This window comes from Diplotaxodon limnothrissa, linkage group LG11, assembly GCF_057381915.1.
Source record: "Diplotaxodon limnothrissa isolate DT_005_m linkage group LG11, D_limnothrissa_male_GT1.1, whole genome shotgun sequence".
Lineage (NCBI taxonomy): Eukaryota > Metazoa > Chordata > Actinopteri > Cichliformes > Cichlidae > Diplotaxodon > Diplotaxodon limnothrissa.
The window spans coordinates 19,767,439-19,787,060 of NC_140606.1; the positions used below are offsets into that span (position 1 = coordinate 19,767,439).

At 42.9% G+C, this 19,622-nt stretch overlaps 3 protein-coding genes across 8 annotated transcripts in view; all 3 read right to left on the reverse strand.

Annotated features, from left to right (window-relative positions):
- Window positions 1-403: 403 nt before the first annotated feature.
- On the reverse strand, window positions 404-2,597 carry LOC146622625 (uncharacterized). Of its 2 annotated transcripts, XM_085365290.1 has the most exons (3): window positions 2,446-2,597; window positions 2,047-2,284; window positions 404-1,963 (listed from the first exon to the last, which is right to left on the reverse strand). In XM_085365290.1, exons 1-3 carry the CDS (start codon window positions 2,470-2,472, stop codon window positions 414-416), a joined length of 1,815 nt encoding a protein of 604 aa, XP_085221416.1. In that variant the 5' UTR covers window positions 2,473-2,597; the 3' UTR covers window positions 404-413. The 2 variants fall into 2 exon arrangements, with proteins under 2 accessions (XP_085221416.1, XP_085221415.1); XM_085365289.1 differs by lacking the exon at window positions 2,446-2,597 and having other exon boundaries at window positions 2,047-2,323.
- Window positions 2,598-6,948: 4,351 nt separating this feature from the next.
- Window positions 6,949-11,928, reverse strand: LOC146622626 (uncharacterized). The gene is made up of 4 exons (XM_085365291.1): window positions 11,914-11,928; window positions 10,895-11,498; window positions 9,303-10,270; window positions 6,949-8,634 (listed from the first exon to the last, which is right to left on the reverse strand). The coding sequence occupies exons 2-4, from the start codon at window positions 11,487-11,489 to the stop codon at window positions 7,885-7,887; spliced, it is 2,313 nt and encodes a 770-aa protein (XP_085221417.1). The 5' UTR covers window positions 11,490-11,498; window positions 11,914-11,928; the 3' UTR covers window positions 6,949-7,884.
- Window positions 11,929-13,162: 1,234 nt separating this feature from the next.
- LOC146622627 (uncharacterized) overlaps window positions 13,163-19,622 on the reverse strand; it is a 36,889-nt gene continuing 30,429 nt past the window's right edge. For 2 of the 5 annotated variants that reach the window (XM_085365294.1, XM_085365292.1), the window contains 4 exons: window positions 16,647-16,813; window positions 16,445-16,560; window positions 15,417-15,560; window positions 13,163-15,316 (listed from right to left, as the gene is read on the reverse strand). In XM_085365294.1, coding sequence (XP_085221420.1) covers window positions 14,477-15,316; window positions 15,417-15,560; window positions 16,445-16,560; window positions 16,647-16,791 — 1,245 coding nt within the window. In that variant the 5' untranslated portion in view covers window positions 16,792-16,813 and the 3' untranslated portion in view covers window positions 13,163-14,476. Of the gene's footprint in view, window positions 15,317-15,416; window positions 15,561-16,444; window positions 16,561-16,646; window positions 16,814-16,995; window positions 17,043-17,521; window positions 17,574-19,622 lie in introns of those variants that run through there. The other 3 variants (XM_085365293.1, XM_085365295.1, XM_085365296.1) reach the window with 3 other exon arrangements.

The following is a 19,622-nucleotide window of genomic DNA, read 5'->3' on the forward strand; positions in this document are numbered from 1 at the left end:
GATAAGGCACAATTACACAGATGTGTTAGCAACCAGTTGGTTTGGTGTGTGTGATGGATGGACATCAGGCTCTCTTGGAAATTAGATTTTTTTTTTTTTTTTTACCTGGATATATAAAGGACTGCTAAAATGGGGTAAATTTGTACATATAGGACACTTCACTCACATACATCAGGACTGAAAAGCTGATGGAGAGTAGAAAAAAAAAATACATGAATTCTAAAAGTAAACTGTGGTTGTGTTTAAATAGAAAAGGTTTAGCGTTGAGTTTCAGCACAATCTTAGTGTGAAATATCAGAAAAACACTTAAAAAGGAGTGCAATATTACTGAATTTCCAATTTGAAAGCAGTTTTGCTTAAAGAACAGATTCCATAAGATGTTCAGTCTGTTATAATCTACCAGCCGCAGTAATTTACTCTCTTTCACTTTCAGCATCTGTGCTGAACTCTTCCCTCTGCCCCTCCTCCTCTCTTCCCTCGTGGGAGTAATGCACCAGAGACTGGTGTCTGTTCCTGGACAGTGCGTCTTTAAAGCGCAGGCCGCAGTCTTCGCATGCATACGGCAGCCCCTCTCTTGCTCCTTCTGGCTGAGATTTGCCCTCGTTCCCACTGATTGGTGTAGAGGTGGGATGAGAAGCAATTAAATCTGAGGAATCCCGAGTATTCAGAACTGCGTGTGAGTCGATACCTGGACTGTTGGGTGCATTTAACGCAGCGCCGGTTGGAGGTGTCGTTCTGGGGCGCCCGGGCTGACAAGCACGACCTGTGGGTCCTCGGTACACGCCTCCAGTCTCCCCTGTGACCTCAGGAGCCAGCCCGTGGACTGTGCGGTAGTGGAAACGGATCCCGGAGCGGTTGGAAAAGCCCTTGCCACAGATGATGCAGATAAAGGGTCTCTCTCCAGTGTGGATGCGAGTGTGGATCTTTAGCGCTCCGGACTGGGTAAAACACTTGCCACACTGGTTGCAGCGGTAGGGCTTCTCTCCTGTGTGCGTCCTCTGGTGGGCACGCACCCCTGCCAGATGGGGGAAACCTCTGCCACAGAAGCCACATGAATATGGCTTTTCACCCGTGTGAATCCGCCTGTGGATCTTCAGCGCTCCAGACTGGCTGAAACTTTTCCCACAGTCGGAGCATGAGTAGGGCCGTGCACCAGTGTGCACATTGAGGTGTATGCGGAGGTTGCTGTGTGAATTGAAGGCCCTGCCGCACTCTGTGCAAATGAACCCGGCTGGTTTGTGAGCGTGCTCGGAGCGCTGGTGTTGTAGCAGCTGGGACGGTCTAGAAAATGAGGCGGAGCAGTGCATGCAGGGATGCAGTGACGACAGCAAGGTTGTAGAAGTCCTAACCCTCTCCTCCTGCTGCTGTGCTTGCCTGTGCTGACGGTGGCACACCTGATTACAGGCATGAAAGGAGTGAGGGCAAGACAAGCATGGAAACGCGCCAGAGAGCCGAGCAGAGTGCGAGTGGGCGAGCTGGGGGCAGGGTAAACAGGACGTTAAAGGGCAGTGGTGGTGGTGAAAGTGATGGTGAGCATGGGTGTGAGAAAACGGGGAGTCTGTGCCCTCCTGGCGGCCTAGTGTCTGGGTACAGGTTTGCAGGCCGGGGTGACAACACAAGTGGGGAAACATAGAAAGATGGGACAAAGACGCTCTTGAAGGAGGCACATCAGAGTTTTGGTTCTGGCTCTGAGTCCCTCTGTCTACATCCTCGTTCTGTGATCGGCTGGGCAGGCCCGTCTCTAGCTCAGATGTAGTGGTGGTCGTGCTGCTGGGTAAGGTGGACTCTGGTAAACACATGCTAAGGCTCACTGGACCAGCAATACTGAGATCTTTTGGGTGGGATATGGTCTCTGAGTGTGGCGGCAAGGACAGAGGCTGTCTGGATGTTAGGGTCTCAAATGAAGGAGGGAGACTGGAGAAAGGGCAGCCAGGGCAGGTGCAGGCATGATGCAGATCTAAAGCTGAAGGACAAACCGAACCACATCAGTAGGAAAATAAAATTTACAAGAAAATGGGTGGACTTGTTTATTTACACGGCTCCTACCTTCTCTCCGGTCTCTGGTCTCTCTCGCCCTCTGTGATGCCCCTGCACCCATCTTTTCCTGAACAGGTCTAAGTGGCTCAAGCGATGTAGCTTTGAACGCAAGAGCACCATCAGCAGCACCACCTCCTGCCACGCCCCATGCTGCATTAAACACATCTGGCGGATTTTTTGAGGAGTTTCCAGATGTGATAAGGTCACCGAGGAACTGATGCATCTCCATCCAGGAGCACTGACCATGCTGCAAAAGGTACACAAAGCATGAGTGCAGAGGCTGCATGTGGTGAGTGAACAGACTCCACACAGTCCAGTTAGCTGGCTCGTGTGAGCTACTGGCTGCTCTCAAAATAGGCTGAAAACGTGACGTTTTAGCTAAAGCAAACAACAGACTCGCTTACTTACAATATCGCTACACTTGTCTTTGTCCATGAATTCAAAATAACGCCGCCGCTGGCGCCACAAAACCCACAGCAACGAATTTAAAGTTTTAAATTTCGATAGCACGGCTGGAAACGATAAAAGAAAGTTACAGCTTTTACACCTCGGCTGTCGACCATCCGTGTAGCCCACTTAAAACATCCCGTCACCAGGCATTGTAGTTCCGGGATTTTTAAATCACGTGACGGGAGTTGTAGTCTTTTCTTTCCCCCTTCTTTTTCAGAAAAGATGGGCGTTTATTTATTTTTTTAATATCTACTGGTAAGTTGTATTAATTTTTTTTGTTTTTATTCAATTTATAGCACTTATTGTATCCTGATAAACTGCAACTGTTATGTCAAATATCAAATGTGATTTTTGACATAACAGTTACAATTAGGCTGTAGTTACCTACATGTTTTGTTTTGTTAGGTTACACCTATTCCACTGCTGGAAATGCAGATCTAATCAGCCAATCACACGGTACCTGCTCAGTAAATTTAGGTGTGTAGACATGGTCCAGCGATCCAGAGGACCTGCTGAAGTTCAAATTGAGCATCAGAATAGGGAAGAAAGGTGTTGGTGAACGGTTGTTGGTGTCAGGCGGGCTGGTCTGAATATTTTATAAAGTGCTGATCTACTGAGATTTTTCCACAAAACCATCTCTGGGGTTTAAAGAGTATCAGCCAAAAAACAATAAATATCCAGGAAGCATCAGTTCCTCGAGTGGTCAGAGATCAGAGGAGAATAGCCAGGCTGCTTCAAGCTGAAAGGAGGGCAACAGTAACTGAAGTGAGCACTCATTTATGTAGAAGAGAATCCCTGATTTACTCCCTGCAGACAGACTACAGCAGCAGAAGATCACACCAGGTGTCACTCCTGTCAGCTAACTACAGGAAACTGAGGCCACTGTTAAATCTCACCTCGTATCAAGATTTTTTAGGCACATTTGGGCAGAGCATGATTTAAACACCACGGTCTACCTGAGTAATGTTGCTGACCATCTGCATCCCTTTGTGACCACAGTGTACCCATGTTTCAATGGCTGTTTCCGGGAGTATAGTACACTACGTTGCAAAAAAGCTCAGATCATCTGAAACTGGTTTCTTGAACATGAAAATCAGGTGGCTTCACTGTATTCAGGTGGCTTCTGCGGTCGCTAGATGTCAATCCAATAAAGCACCTTTAGTTGGGGTGCAACAGGATGTGGAGCAGACAAATCTGCAGCAACTGTGATGCCATCATGTCAACATGAACCAAAATCTTGGAGGAATGTTTCCAGCACCTTCTATGCCATGAAAAATTAAAGCTGTTCTGAAGACCAAAGGGGCTCTAACCTGGGACTAACAAAGTGTATCTGATGAATCTATGTCTATACACACACAGACTGTGGGTAAATATATAATGCCTTTTACACCCACAATTGTGGCCTAATAAATATATTTTTAAAGTTGTTATTGACATGAAATTCTCACCAGATGTCGGTAACAACCAATCCAGTCCACACATGCCAAGAAATTTACCAGTAGGTGGCCATAAATTATGTGTAATAATGAGAAATAATGCAGGGAAAAGTACTGAACGCACGAAGAAAGGTAGGCACAATCTATGAGTAATTAGAAAGCAACCCTGCGGCTTTAATACCAGCTGGTTCACTCCCAGCTGATGGCTCATAAAAATGTTTCATTACCAAGTTGTCAAATATCTCATGATGAGATCTCTCACAAATCCTTCCTGTTTCAAAATATACTGATGGCACTGAGCACTGTTGGAGCTCTAATCTGGAAGTGGGAAGATTTCTGGCAGGAGTGAAAAGAATAATCAAGTGCCAGGGACCACTTGTGGAGAACTATGGAAAGACCTGGAATCAGCAGGCAACTCAAAGAAAACAATAAGTACTGCAGTCAACTGCCATGGCCTGTATGCACACTCACCACACAAGACTCCACTGCTGAAGAAAAAATACGTTGAAGTGTGTTTAAGGTTTGCTGAAAAACATTTAGAGAAGCCTGCGAAATACTGGGAGAATATAGTCTGCTCAGATTAGACGTAATTAAACTTTTTGGATGCCATATTTGGAGGTCAAAAAGACACTGCATATCACCCCCAAATCACCATACCAGCAGGGAAGTTTGGAGGTGGGAACATCACCCTACGGCACTGGCATGCTTCATATAACTCCTGCCATCTATGATGATGACGAAGATGAAACAAGGGTGGACATTTCAGCAAGACAATGATCCCAAACACACAGCCAAGGAAACTTGGTCTGTTAAAGAGAAAAGAAAAGCTGCTAGAATGGCCCATTAAATCACCTGACCTGAATCCAAGTGAAAATCTATTAAAAATAGAGATCATGGAAGGGACCCACAGAAGCTCCAAGGTTGATCCAACTAGTTTCTCCATATAGGAGGCATGTGAAGCTGCCATCACCAGCAAAGGCTTTTGTACAAATTATTACATTTCAGTAAGTGTTCAGTACTTTGTCCCTGTGTCAAGGACATCTGTGGCTTGATATCTTTGCATGTGTGGACTGGATGGGTTGATACCAACATCTGGTGGGAATTTCATGTCAATAGCACCTTTAGAAATACATTTACTTAGAAAATTGGTGACGTGTTTGATAGTTATTTTACCTGCTGTGTATATCAAATCAAATCAAATCAAAATTTATTTCTATAGCACATAATAATACAACAAAGTTGACCAAAGTGCTTCAGTCGGTCAGAGCAATAGCATAAGACAGAATAAAAAGAAACAGTTAAAAGGAGGGCAGGAAACAATATGAACAATATAGGGGAAAAAACATAACTAGCCACGAAATAACATTAGTTTAAATCAAAAGCCAGACTAAAATAATACGTTTTAAGACTCAATTTAACAGACTGGATGGACTCAGAGGAATGAATATAAGGAGGGAGGTTATTCCAGAGTCTAGGTGCTACAACAGCAAAGGCCCGATCACCTCTGGACTTCAGACGAGACCTCTGTTGTGTCAGGAGCATTTGATTGGAAGATCTAAGTGCCTTATTAGGGATATACAAATGGAGGAGTTCGCATAGATAGCTGGGAGCCAAATTGTTTAAAATTTTAAAGGTAAGCAAGACAATTTTGAAATTGATATGATTTTCAAAAGGGAGCCAATATAGGTTGGCTAAATCAGGTGTAATGTTGGCATAATTTCTAGTACCAGTTAAGAGACGCACAGCTGCGTTTTGAACTAACTGGAGCCGGTGAACAGAGGAAGACGGGTGGCCCGAGTAGAGGGAATTACAGTAGTCTAATTTGGAAGTGATAACTTTTCAAGGTCCTTCAAAGATAGATATCTGACGCAGCTGGTAGAAACTGTTTTCTACCACAGAGGAGAGCTGTTTCTTGAGTTTGAAAGAGCTGTCCAGGAAAACACCAAGGTTTCTAACAGTGAGCGAGAGATGGCTAGCAAAGGGGCCTAAGGCATCAGTTAGTTGTTCCAGCGGGCGTGACCATCAAAAACTATAACTTCTGACTTATCCTCGTTCAGTGTGAGAGAGTTGCGTGATAACTACGTTTTGACCTCATTTAGACAGTTAAATAGGGGTATAAACAGTATATCCATTTTTCAAAGATGTTACAGGAAATGAACCTCACTATGTCTGACTCTGTGGCTGTATGGTTTCAGACTTCTCATGACCCTAACGAGAGCTATATTTTGGCACATATATTTTTTCATTTGGTAGTTTTTAGAATTTAAGGCCAACTTTTTGCAACAGAAGGCAATACTGTAGATAGGCAAACTTTAAAAAAAACAGTTTCAGTGCGACTCACCTTGCATCCAAACAAGCATTTATTAACCTTTAGAAAAACAAAATATACCTGCAGACTGTTTAGAGTCATAAAATGTTAATCACAAGAAGACATCTATTCATTCTACTAATCAGTACCATTCATAATGAAATATTTAACATAGCACTAAAATGCTAGTTACTATACAAAACAAGCTTTCAGAAGAAAAAAAAAACCCTGTTTCCCTCTAGTTTTGACACAGTTTACAAAAAGAATCAGTTTTCCAAGACGATAAGAACATGACAGAAATTTTAATGCTAATAGAAATTCTGCATCACACTGCATAGGATTCATCTCCATTCATTCTTCCTCCAGCAGGCTGAATTTACAGCCTTATATCTGAATGCAAAAGGAAAGAAGAAAAAAGTGCCTCGATAAATAAAAGCTTGGAATGTCTTGTTTAAATTACAGATGCAAGAAAACTGTCACACTTTGACCCCTTTCAGACATGGATCCTTGTCTGTTAATATGAACAGCATGTGAGCAGGTCAGCTTCAGGTCTGAACCAGCACACTGGTCACCGTTCTGTGGAAGCGATGATGATCGTCTTACTAGACAACCATCATCGAGTCTGAACGGGTAAAGACATATTCCTCCGTCTCCAGTCTGTTGCACACGTATCGAGATTCTCTCATTGTATATTTCTGAAAGTAGAGGCCAATTCATGATAAAGTGACCTATGAGCTCAAAGCTCAAAATAAGCTAGACATATTCTTATACTGTCAATGATGGAGCTCCATTTCCTCTGAATGGCAACCCCTACCCCCCAAACAGTTTTATACAGCAGGTGGGAGGAGCTTGTGTGCTTATACATATAGCTGTATGCCTGAGATGACCAACCAAGGATATCCCTGGTCAGGGTGTACTCACATGAGACGATCTGTATCATGCAGGAGTGCAGTTGAACCTCAGAGTCGAGCTCATTTGTCTTTTGTGATTGCTGGGTGCTGTACCAGGAACATGTTACAAAAGTGGTTCTGTTGTGACGTTGATGTAGAGCAATTGCTGCTGACTAACTTCAGCTTTCTCAGTGATAGCGGCTCCGGCAAAACTCATTTAGGAGACACGACTTTTCCAATTAAGCTACGACATGTAAAAAAAAAAAAAATCGTGAGCTTACAAGAGTGCCTTTCAGGGTGTGTGCGAGAGAGGGAGGAGCTGAGATGCTCAGACAAAGTAATGCATACTTGTGTCTAGATAGTTGAGTGCAGGGGAGCAGGAACAATCATGCACAGGCAACCGTGTCTAGTGTGAGTACACCCTCACTGACATCATACTTTGGCTATGTTTAATATGAGCATCCACCATTGTAACAGTAATGAAGTAAAGGCATAAAAAAATCCCCTTCAATAAACCGATGAAGCCAGCAATATTACGTTTTTCTGAATGGAGCTTCTGAAACAAAAACCACAGTCACACTAATAGTCTATCCTGCTGACAAAAGTGGGAATAGTTATAGGAAAATGCTGCCTTGTCATAAAACCGTATGATGGTCAATATACAAATTACACAGTAATGTATGTAATTCTAACAGTATATTAAATGCTTCCTTTACAGGGTAGGGAATGTGATCTTTCTCTCCTTTTCCGACCTTGCTTTACTTTATTTTTCCTTACCAGCACTTGAAATGTTAACTTCAATCTTAATCTCTTTCTCTAGCTTGTAGTCTGTCAGTTGGCTTGATTCGGACGACCACAAATCACAACCAGAAGTCTGAGGCTCTTTCTTTATATCCACTATGAGTCCTGTGGGAGCTGTCTTTATTGAGGTTGTTCTAGCTGTCACTTTGCTGTGATGGTTTCCAAATTCTTGCCTTCCAGCATTTACAGCCTGTCCTGAGATTTCAAATTCTTCTGGTTCACCTTTAACAGGAAGGTACGTCACTGCAGACTTCTTAGACAGATCCAAGGGTGCTTCTGGATCCTGTTTAACCCCAGTTAACAGATCCAGTGGGGCACTTAGTGTCGCTCCAAGAGCAGCACCAACTGCGAGTGGACCCTCAGGCAGAGCTTGCATAGCTGTGATGGGTAGTGTCTGAGGGATTGCAGATGGGAGCGGGAGCCCGTTGGCTTGTGTTGGACAAACAGGAACGAACAAGACAAGATTGACACCAGCAGGCGGCCGTTTATCAAGGGTTAGCTTCCACAACCCATCCGATGGACCAGTGCCAGTAGACACACCCTCAGTCACGTGACCTGGATTGCTAGTATCCTCGACTGGTGGAGCAGGGTTGTTTAAAACAACAGCGGGCAAAGTGACTGCGTTTGCTGTGTTTGATGAGTCTGGTGTAGTGCTGTGCTTTTTTCTCTCCAGTGCAGAGCTCTTTAAAGACACACGTTTCTTGGTGGCACTCTAGAAGGGGAAAAATAGCAAAAGCATTTCAGTGTGACTTTATGATATGAAAAGAGTTCCTGGAAACAGGTTTCTGAGCATATCTGTAGCTACATCAGAGCAAAAAAACAAAAACAAACGATGGGTTGCTATAAAGGTTGCTCATGTTGCACAAAAACATCCTGCAATGAGTAAGATCAAAAGTAAGATAAGACCGATGTGCACTCCTATTTACTCAGATATGTCAATAGTTGATCCTGGTTTAGAATCATTGTGCTGACACAAAAAAAGCTGGCTAAGAAATACAGCCAAACCTACACACAGACACCTGGCTACTTGTGGGTTAGTCGATTAAGCAGGTTTCTCATGTTTGAGAATACAGATATAAACAGTAATTGCGAATTGGAGGAAATAGTTTTCCACAACCCTTAAAATCCACTGCCAAAGAAAAGTGGCTGCTCTCATCCACATAGCTCCATGGCAACCAGCAGCAGCTGTAGGAGGCTCTACGCGCTCTTCTGGCCTGACTAGCTCAGTTAATCTGTGCAACTTGATTTTGAAATAAAGTTGTTTCATTAAAGTATTTCTGTGCCAAACTGAAATCTGGAAGATAGAAAATCTTCTTAGCGTGCTTTAACAGAAGAGGCAGCAGCAGTGTAAAAACTTCTCTGTAAGTTTCACACACTCACCGCAGACTGAGGTGTTTGTCCACACGTCTTAAGGTGGCTGTCATAGTTCTGCTGGTGGGGAAAGCCCAGTCCACAGCTCTGACAAAGGCAGGGTGACTGCCCGGCATGGCCGCCCATGTGGGACATCAACAGCAAGGCCGACCGGAACCCCTTCCCGCATTCAGCGCACTTCAGCACCCTCTGATGAGCTCCAGCGTGTTTCTTCAGCTCTTCTGACGAGTCAAACCTCTGTCCGCACTCCAAACATCTGATCTCGTTCGTTTTCTCACTCGGCTCCTGATTGCCCCAGCAGCCCGTGTCCTTTTTGTGCTGCTGGAAGTCCTCCTGACTGAGAAACTCCCTCAGACACGCCACGCAGTGAATGCGTTCAGGTTCACATTTGTGCTGGCGGTACAGCTTAGCCAATCGGAAGTGGCAGCGACACCGTATACACGTGTAAGGCAACAAACCCAGGTGGGAGAAACTGTGTTTTAGCAGTGCATTCTTCTTGGTAAACACCTTTGTGCAGTCTGTGCATTTAAAATTACGGTGGCACTTCTTCCTCCGGTGGCGCGCCAGGGATTTCGGCGATGAGAAGTTGCGGCCACACACTTCGCACATGACATTCAGCATACACTTATGTAGCTGCACGTGATATTCGCATGCCTTTAGGGACGTGAACACGCGTTTGCACAGGTCACACTCATAGAACTCGTCCTCCAAGTGAGTTTTTGCCAGGTGGTCGTTCAGATCTTCCTGCGACGCAAAGCCCATCAAACAGACTCGGCACTGGAGACGATCCACTTTGGTCTGCGCGTGCGTGCGCAGGTGGACGCGATAGTTGTATATCTGGCAGAAGCGCTTCCCACACTCTGCACAGCAGTATGGGCGTGCTCCTGTGTGGAGGTTCATGTGATCGTGGAGCTTGAACTTGGAGGGCAGATGCTGTTGACACACGCTGCACCGGTAGTCACCTGACTGACTCGACTCTAGAGGGGGGGAAAAAGGAAGGAAGTGTGCTAATTAAAAAGTCATCTGCTGTTTTTCACTTCTTTTTTCTTGTCCAGTGAGAAAACTGAGGGGGAAAAAAAAACACATTCCATGTCAGTGTTTCAAATGACAGCCATCATTTGAAACACCTGCCTTTTTGTCCTATTTCAGTCCCAGCCAGCATGTAGTTACTACTTGTTACTACATGTGATTGTTGGGCTTTTTTTCCTCTGTATGTATTATTGTAGAGTGTCTGTTTAGGAGACGTTAAATGGCCTGTATTTGTATAGCGCTTTACTAGTCCCTAAGGACCCCAAAGCGCTTTACACATCTAGGCACTATAGTGCCAAGGTTCATGCGAATGAGTAAACAATTGCAAGGCCAAGTGCAGTGTTGTTGTTTGTTGTTCTCATGAGATTTGTTGACACTAAGGGAAACTATCACAGGCTCAGACTTCAAAACCACTATGCAAATAAGGCCATTTTACTCGGCATTTAGTTTGTGTATCAGGAGCAACTACGTGCTAATTACAGGAAAATCTGATATTTAGTTTTTTTGTTTATCTTGTGTTGAACCTTTCACCTGCACATGGGTGCATGTGTGATATTAACATATGGTCTTACCACTAGTTAGCTCCTCATCCTCCTCTTCCTCATCAACCTCTTCCTCCTCATACACCTCTGACACTTCACTGTCATCCGAGTCATCCTCCTGCACTTCCGCCGATTCACCCTCAGCCATGTCTACATCAGGTCTCTGCCCTCCTCCATCTCCATCAACACCCCCTCCTTCCTGTTCAGCGATCACCGGGGGAATGTCTGTAGTTTCTTGTAAAGCAATGGGATCACTCATCACTGTGGGTGCGGACGGTTCGGCGAGTGCTGTCTCGCTGCCACTTTGTTTGTCTTGCAGCCTTTTTGTTGTGGGATTCAGCCGTTTACAGTTTAACATCTCAGTCCGTTTGGATGGACCAGAGGCCACTGTGGTTTCTTGGGTGTCTGAGGTCTGTCCTGCTGCACCTACTACTTTGCCACCTCTGAGCAGCCGTTTCGGTTTATGTTTGGTTGGAAGTGAAGTGGGAGAGTGACTGGGTGAGATGGAGCCATCAGATGATGTGGAGCGACACGGTGTTTGTCTGACCAAAGCCTCCTCCGGCTGCAGTATGTCCGGAAATCCCAACTCTGTCAGCTGGATATCAATGGTGTATTCAATGGACATGACTGGAGGCTGAGGAGACATGAAACAGAGAGAGGGGTCCGTGTTCAGCTAACATTTAAAACGCTAACGCGTCTCACAGTTAGTGCACGTGTACTAATAAACAAACACTAGCACAATGTGCTTCAGCTGATCTGCCGAGCGACTGTTACAAGTCTTCAGGATCCTTTTTTATTCTCAACATTTAATTTAAAGTCGTTCATGCCACACCTTAAAGAACTGCTGGTCACCTTTCTCACCTGGCAGGAGAAGCAGATGAAGCCAAGCGTGGTTTTTACAACCTTTTCTCTCGATGCTAGCTTTACAAAAAAAACATCTATACATATCGAAACATATGACACGTCTAGTTTGTACGATAAAAACAAAAGCACTATTCAGCATGACATAAAATAAGCCCGATAACCCAATTAGCCAGCTACAAACTCACCTCAACCGAAGATGAACATCGAGGTAATAAGGACAAAAAGGAAAACACAGGGAAAAAAATTCACACAAACGCTGGAGCACGCCTGGTGGCTCGGAGTGGTATTACACGGTCTTACAGCTGCACAGGTGCGCAAGCAGGGCAATATTTTAAGAAACTTTTAAATACATTTTGTAAAAAAGATAATATGTAGTGTGATTTAGACTGGTCTTATAATGCATAGGTATTAAAGTCAGTTTTGTATCTTATTAGTTACGTTCATATAAATGCATGGATTCTCTGAGATTTTTATATGTAGGTTATAATGGAAAGCTATGGCAGAAAATGTACTGGTATTCACATAGCACCTTTCTAGTCAGCTGAGCACTCAAAGCCCTTTTACTACAAGTCTCATTCACCCCTATGCACTTTGTAACAGTCTCATATACACACTGATGCATCAGGAGAAACTGAGGGTTCAGTATCTTACACAATAATACTTTCGAATGTAGATTTGAGAAGCCAGGACTGAGAAAAGTGGCACCAGGTGTGCCTTTCTGCTGTTGTGCATTCAGAGATGCTCTGGATGCACAACAGCAGTTTTTGAGTTACTGTTACCTTCCTATCAATTTCAGTCTTGTAATTCTCCTCCATTGTTTACCGTCACTAAGTCATTTTCACCCAGATAAATGGCCGGATAATTTCTCTTTATGCACCATTCTCTGTAAACCCTAAAGATGGTTATGTGTGAAAATCCCAGTGGATTTGTGAAATATTCAGACCTGTCAGTCTGGCACCAACAACTACGTCATGTTCAAAGTCACTTAATCACCTTTCGTCCCCATTCTGAGGCCCAGTTTGAACTTCAGCAGGTCATCTTGACAATGTCTACATACCACTGCATTTAGTTTCTGCTGTGCGATTGATTAGAAATTAACAAGTAGTTGGACCTTTATGATGTACCTAATAGTGCATTAACATCAGAAAATCCTAAATAACATCATGCCACAGGCTACTTAGGAAGAGCATGTCTGACATTTGTTTTAGTGATTCAGCTGTCAATGAAAACCCACCATTTAGACTTAGTTCTCTTCCAGGCTTGGGGAAAAAGGCCTTCTTAACATTACGCTAAAAATAGATACTAATTTCAAAACCACATGAAATGCATCTTTTTCAAAACAAACTGCATTATCACCACAAGCAATGCAACTCCTCATTTTAATTGGTGCTCCTGAATTCCAAATAAGAACAGAAACAGTAAGTTGAGTCATCTTTTCAGCAGCCTCCCTTGGGATAGCAAGTTTTATTTCATGTCCAGACACATTGCAGTGGGGAGAGAACAATCCAATCAGTGAGTAACACATGATATACACAGTTCCTTATTGGATACTAGAGCATTAAAGAACCACCAGTCCCATTCAAAAATGTCTAAGACATTAAAGATCATTTTAAAAGAGCATTGTGTAGGATTCATTGGCATCTAGTGGTGAGGTTGCAGATAGCAACCAAAGTCATTTTGCAAGCATATACAACTACTTGTGACTGAGCAGCAGGAAAGGCCCTTCTTAAGGTCTGGTTTGTTCATTCCAGGCTACTATAGAAAAATGGCGACTACATGACACACCTACGTTGCATTTTACATGGATGGCATGTATTTATGTTTACAGAGTTTTCTTCTCTACAAAACTACACGGACCTCTCAGGTGAGAATCCTCTCCCTCTGTAGATACTAATGTGGTTAGTAATTCCAGTTTAGTATATACAATTATGAATATTTTACTTCATTTTGCCCAATAGACCACCCTAAATCCTGCACACTGGTCCTTTAAACAAGTGAAAAAATAAGGGAGTACATTTTAGCATCAGACAAATCAGGATTAAAGTGGATCATTTCTGCCCACATGCCAACCACTCCACATTGAACTGGGAGCACTTAGCAAAAAATAAACTTTCAGCAGAGCTTAATCGTGTTATTTTAAAATTCCTCCTCAATGAGACTTAATTTATAAAGTAACATAATCAAAATATTAAGTGTAAAAATGCACAATAAGAACCCGAAGCTGTACATGACATAATTCTTCTTGAAAAACAAAAACAAAACAAACAAAAAAATAACTAAACAATTAAACATAGTATCACTACCAGGTATCTAAATATACCTCAACACATGTAATTGCCCAAAATTTAAGGGGGAAAAAAAGAGGGAAGACATTTTTTTTTTTTTTTTTAACCACAAAGTGAGTTCAACAACTCAAGACAAAGTAATAAATTCACACGCATTTCACACTTAAAAAAGAAAATCCTTTAAAAAGTTAATCCAAACAGTTTCTGTTTTTACAGAATATTTTGTGACAAACGGTGTAATAGTTGGGTTTCATGTCTGGTTAGTTAATTTAGGAGATGTGTCTCTTAGACCAAAATTTCAACAGTCGGTAATCAAAATCAATCTCACCATAACTTCATTCTCAAAAACCAACATCATCTGCAGTACGAGATCCCCAAAGTTTAAAAAAGAAAAGAAAAAGAGAGACAGGGGTGGGTAAAAGGAAAATTTATGAATAAAATCTGCAAAGTCTCCATGCCTCAATTATCTTTTTCCACTTGTGTTTTCATGCTTTTCCTCTGGGTGACTTTTCTGGTGAGCTTTCAATGTGCGCTCTCGGCCAAAGCTCTTCCCGCAGGTCGGACAGGCAAATCGGCCCACGACGTGCGCCCGGGACATGTGAGCATCCAGCTGCTCTGGACGGGCAAAGCTCTCTTCACATTCTTCGCAGGGGTGGGCTTTCCGTGGGGCGTGCTTCTCCTTCTTGTGAGCACGGAGCTGAATCAAGCCGGGGAATGTGAGGTCGCACTCGGGGCACGGGTGCTGACGGGGTGGGGTCGGCTCTGCTTTAGGTTTCTTCTCCTTTGCTGAAGCCTGACTCTCGTCCTCGGGAGTTTTATCTTCCGTTTCTGACTTTGCTGTCACCTTCGAGGGACGGCCACGCTTTGCTCCGCCTGCTTTCCCTTTTTCTTCCGCTGGGGTTGCCATCGCGTCTGATGTGCTGCTGGCCTTCACGGTCTCCTCGGGAATGTCTGCTTCCTCTTTCTTTTTCCGCTTTCCCTTTTTCTCAGCACCTGCCGCGTCTTCGGCCTTGGCGGGCCGTCCGCGTTTCTTGACAGATGAAGTGCTGCCGTTGCACTGCTGACCTTCGGGGTATTTCTCCTGGTGTGCTATCAGCTCTGATTCAGCTTCAAATCCCTGGCCGCACTTCTTACAGCGATGAGTTTTTGTAGAATCCTCTGGCTGTTCTGTAGTCTCGACATCTGGGCGTGGATGCTGGGTCAGGCGATGAGCACGCAGCAGTCCGGCACTACGGAACGTTTCATTGCAATCTTTACAAACCATCTGTTTCTCTGGGCACACCTGTCTTCTATGGGATGTGAGCTAGACAGGAGAGAAGTAAATGGTTATGCACAAACATTAAGCACAAACACATAAAGCTAGAAACTGATTCATTCTGCTGTATGTTCTAAATTATACTCACTTCAGAGAACGTTTTAAAGCTCTCTTTGCAGTGAACACATTTGAAGGGCTTGTCATCCTTGCTGTGTGTTGGCTGATGCTGCGTCAGTTCCTCAGATGACAGAAATGTGCGGTCGCACACGTAGCATGTGAACAATGTGTTTCCCTGAGAAAAGATGACCAAAAAGAACGGGGAGGAGAAACATTTAAAACCTTATGTTTTGGACATATAGTTGTGTGAAGGCTCCTTTAGCGAAAAACGGGTGTCTACGGACTCAACCGAAGCAATCTGGTGCCTTGAGGAGTAGTGTATAATGCGAAAGCTATGTAGTGTAACCTGCACTATGGTGTCATTTCAGTGGGTCGGACGCCTCCCGATTTTCTTCGCTGCAGTCATTTTCAAAATGAATGAGGATGGGTTAAGACTGAGGAAGTCTGACTGTGCAGGCTTTTACATGACAAAGGGTGCACAGGGATTTCCAGATGACATGGGACTCAAAGACGGAGATTTCTGCAACGGTGATACAGAAGATCACTAATGGACAAAAGAACCATAACAGCACGTAATGTAACGTGCGAAGCAACTAATGAGGCGAACACAAATGCGACATTACTAGCCCTCGGAATGCTAACATTTGCAACACCAGGGCAATGTGTGCAATATTCTGCTTGGTGCAAGATGCTACACACATAGGCTGAACTTAAAGGATGATCTAGTGACTTGAGAAAGTGATTACTCTTGATAAATTGTTCTCAAACACATGGGGTGTTTTTACAGATCGATGTTCTTCAACATAAACTGGAACATCCCTATTTCTTAGAGTAACTTTATCCACCAAAGGAGGACTTTGTTTATGGGTCAATGGCAGCTAAAACCACAAAAACCCCACAAATCTGTGGTTTTAAGTTTCATTATTGCAAAATTGGAAAAGAAATTAAAAAGAAAAATCCCAACTATCCATCATTGAGCAGGGTTGAACTCTGGTGAATAGATTAAGACACAAAAAGGTCATCAATTTAGTTAAAAATGACACACTCTGTTCTTCTCACCTGCTGAAGCTGCTGCTTGTATTCCTCCCGGTGGCTCTTCTTCATGTGTCTCTCCTTGGCTTTTGCACTGCAGAACGTGATGAAGCATTGGAAGCACTGCAGGTTTTCATGCTGGTCTGAATCCACAACAGAATGTCAAATTTATTATGTGTTGTTGCTTTTAGGAAGCTGATTTAAAAGGTATGATCGCTGCATCACTCACAGGAATGAACCGAGGGAGCCGGAGGCCCATTCAGAGTGATGGGTTTGTATGGTTCTGCCGGCTTTTCCGGGGGAGCCTCGGGTGGTGGATCCGGCAAGCCCCGTCCCATCACGATCTCCTCTATGTTCAAGATCTCCGAGTCCATGGTGCGATGTTCCCTGTTCTTCCTGGAGTCAATTTAAAAACAAAAAAGACACGAAACAAAGTTTAATTACCACGTGGAACAAACACTAGTTTAATAAACAGCGGGAAACATAACAGCGCCAGAAACGCAGATATGTGCTCATTACGTTAAGTTCAACAGCTGACTATACAGAAAAATAATCGCCTTACTAGGTTGGTTACTTACGTTGGTTGAAATAACGCCAATGCAACAGTTTTAGAATGAGCCGCGTATAAAACCCAAAGGCCGTGAAACTGTTAGTCCGCGGGAATTACCCAAGTTTTAGCCACTGTTAGCTAACGTTACCGTAACATTAAGGCCGCTAGCCATGCTAGCTACCTCCACACAGCTCTGCAAGTGGCAGACATTGCTCACTTCACGAAAAGAGCCTTGATATATCCACGCGGTAAACTGAGTGCGTTTCAATAGCACACAACCGCCTTAGTTAAATGTTTATTTTAACGTTAATAACAAAAGTACCGTGCTAAGTTAGCGCGCTAACGTTAGCTAGCTCACTACTAGTTTGCAGGTTGGCGCTAACAACACTGATTCCCAGAGAGGACCACAGAGTTTCCGTGTCCCCTTTTTTTTACACGCTAGTTTTGAACTCATCTTCTGAAATTTAAATGTATCTGCCGCGAATCATTACAAAACAAGCTAAGACCTAAACGAAAGGCAAATAATTCGACTAAGAAGCTAGAGTAGCCATTACCTCTAACCGCTCTTTCAGGGTAGTTTGACTGAGAGAGTTGACCCCAGAGAAGTGCAACCGATAGATCGGACACTTCCTGCTGTGTGGTGGCCGTCGGTACAGCTAAGATGGCTGCCTGGAAGTATTCGATGTTGTTATTGATTCATATTTAGATGCAAAATCTAAATGGTCGTATATGAGCAAGCCGAGTTTACCCAACGCAAATATACAGAACACAAGTTTTATCACATCGCATACGTGAAGAAATAAAACTTTCAATTTAAAACAAAACTCATTAACAATGTTACTGCGCGGACTACTATTACAGTAATGTTATTTTCTGACTCTTACATGCTATTTTACTTAGATAACTAATACAATCAACTACAGCATACACACGGGCAGAATTGTTTGAATAAATCTTTTCTATTAAGATCGATTCTATGCTCGATCTTTGTCACGTGACACAAAACAACTACATACTGTAGTAATCGTTCAGCGTACTACTGTGTTTTTAACATATACTGAACACACACACGCGCAGATGGAGTTTTGTACCGCTAATGATTAAAACTGAGTATCTGGTCTACAGATTCCTTTTTTTCATCTTGATGTCTTTTGTAACTTGAATTTACTTTTTACCACCAGTTTGTAAAATTTACTGTTATAGCTGAATTATTTCATTATTCCACCGCTCATTTAATCGTATTCTGCTTTCAATGAGTCAGACTTTCATGTAATTTTTAAAAGTTGCCTTTAAAAGCGGTCTAGTTCTCCAGGCTTTCTGAAGGTCGTTCAAAGTTTTTTTATTGGCCATTGACTGCTTTTTCTCTTTCACAGTTCAGGCCTTACATCTCAACATTTTCAGAGGAGTGTTTCTTGTTGTTTGTTAAGCCACTTCACATTGATCTAAGAATAATTCAAGCATAAGAATGTACCTAATTCAATTGGTGAGCTGATTTTGTGTATAGAGAAAACAGAAAACTTAGCAAAGGACCAATTTATATTGCACCAACTAGGTAATTCCCAAACAAGGTTATTATTACTAAACTAAAACTAAACTAAAACTAGATGCAACAATTTTTTAAGGCAATTAAAAATTAAAACTAGATTTAAAAAGAAAATGTGTGAGCTATTGTAAAACTCTTTAACATGAAATAAAATCTAAAGAAAATGTTTTTTATTATAATAATTTTCTGAAATCTTGTCTCTAACGAATACTAATAATTAACAAACTCTAATGCTTACACCTAAACTCATAAAAAATATCAAAAACTAAAGATTTATAAACAGTAAAAGCTAAACTGAAACAAGAAAATCCACTCTGAAAACTAAATGAAACTAATCTAAATAAAAACAAAAAGTCAAAACGAAATACAAATAAAACGAATTTGAAAATGAAAACTATAATAATTCTTCACAAAGAGCTTTTAAATAACAGACAAACAGTATCTAAAAGTGACATCCTTAGTGGTGGATTTGGCCCTTGACTTCATCAATCTACTGTTCAATCTCATCAAAAATGGTCTCAGTGAAAGCCTGGCTGCCAAGAAGCCATTCATAAGGAAGGGAAACAGGGAAAAAGGGCTGAGGTATGTCAAGTTACTGGCCTGAAAATCAGTGAAGGCTTTGTCATGGTCTAGTCCAAAATTTAACTGACAGCATTGGTGATTTGAATGGCCTATATTTGTATAGCGCTTTACTTAGTCCCTATGGACCCCAAAGCGCTTTACACTACATTCAGTCATCCACCCATTCACACACTGGTGATGGCAAGCTACATTGTAGCCACAGCCACCCTGGGGCGCACTGACAGAGGCGAGGCTGCCAGACACTGGTGCCACCGGGCCCTCTGACCACCACCAGTAGGCAACAGGTGAAGTGTCTTGCCCAATGACACAACGGCCGAGACTGTCCGAGCTGGGGCTCAAACTGGTAACCTTCCGATTACAAGACAAACTGCCAACTCTTGAGCCATGATCGCCCCAATTTTATCAACATTGACTGAATTATGAATGCAGCATCAGTACCATCAGATTGTTTTTGTTCTCACCATGTAATACCACCGGAAAATATTCTGATTGGCAATTGCTTAATTGTTCAGCATGACAATGACCCAAAC

Bases quoted from the DNA above. Each gene is read 5' to 3' on its own strand.
- LOC146622626 (XM_085365291.1), bottom strand. From the start codon at position 11,489: ATGTCCATTGAATACACCATTGATATCCAGCTGACAGAGTTGGGATTT. The intron at 10,271-10,894 runs GTAAGACCATAT...CCCCCCCTCTAG, and splicing joins GGATGAGGAGCTAACTAGTG to AGTCGAGTCAGTCAGGTGAC. The intron at 8,635-9,302 runs GTGAGTGTGTGA...TTCCCCTTCTAG, and splicing joins GACAAACACCTCAGTCTGCG to AGTGCCACCAAGAAACGTGT.
- LOC146622625 (XM_085365289.1), bottom strand. From the start codon at position 2,323: ATGCAGCCTCTGCACTCATGCTTTGTGTACCTTTTGCAGCATGGTCAG. The intron at 1,964-2,046 runs GTAGGAGCCGTG...TTTGTCCTTCAG, and splicing joins GACCAGAGACCGGAGAGAAG to CTTTAGATCTGCATCATGCC.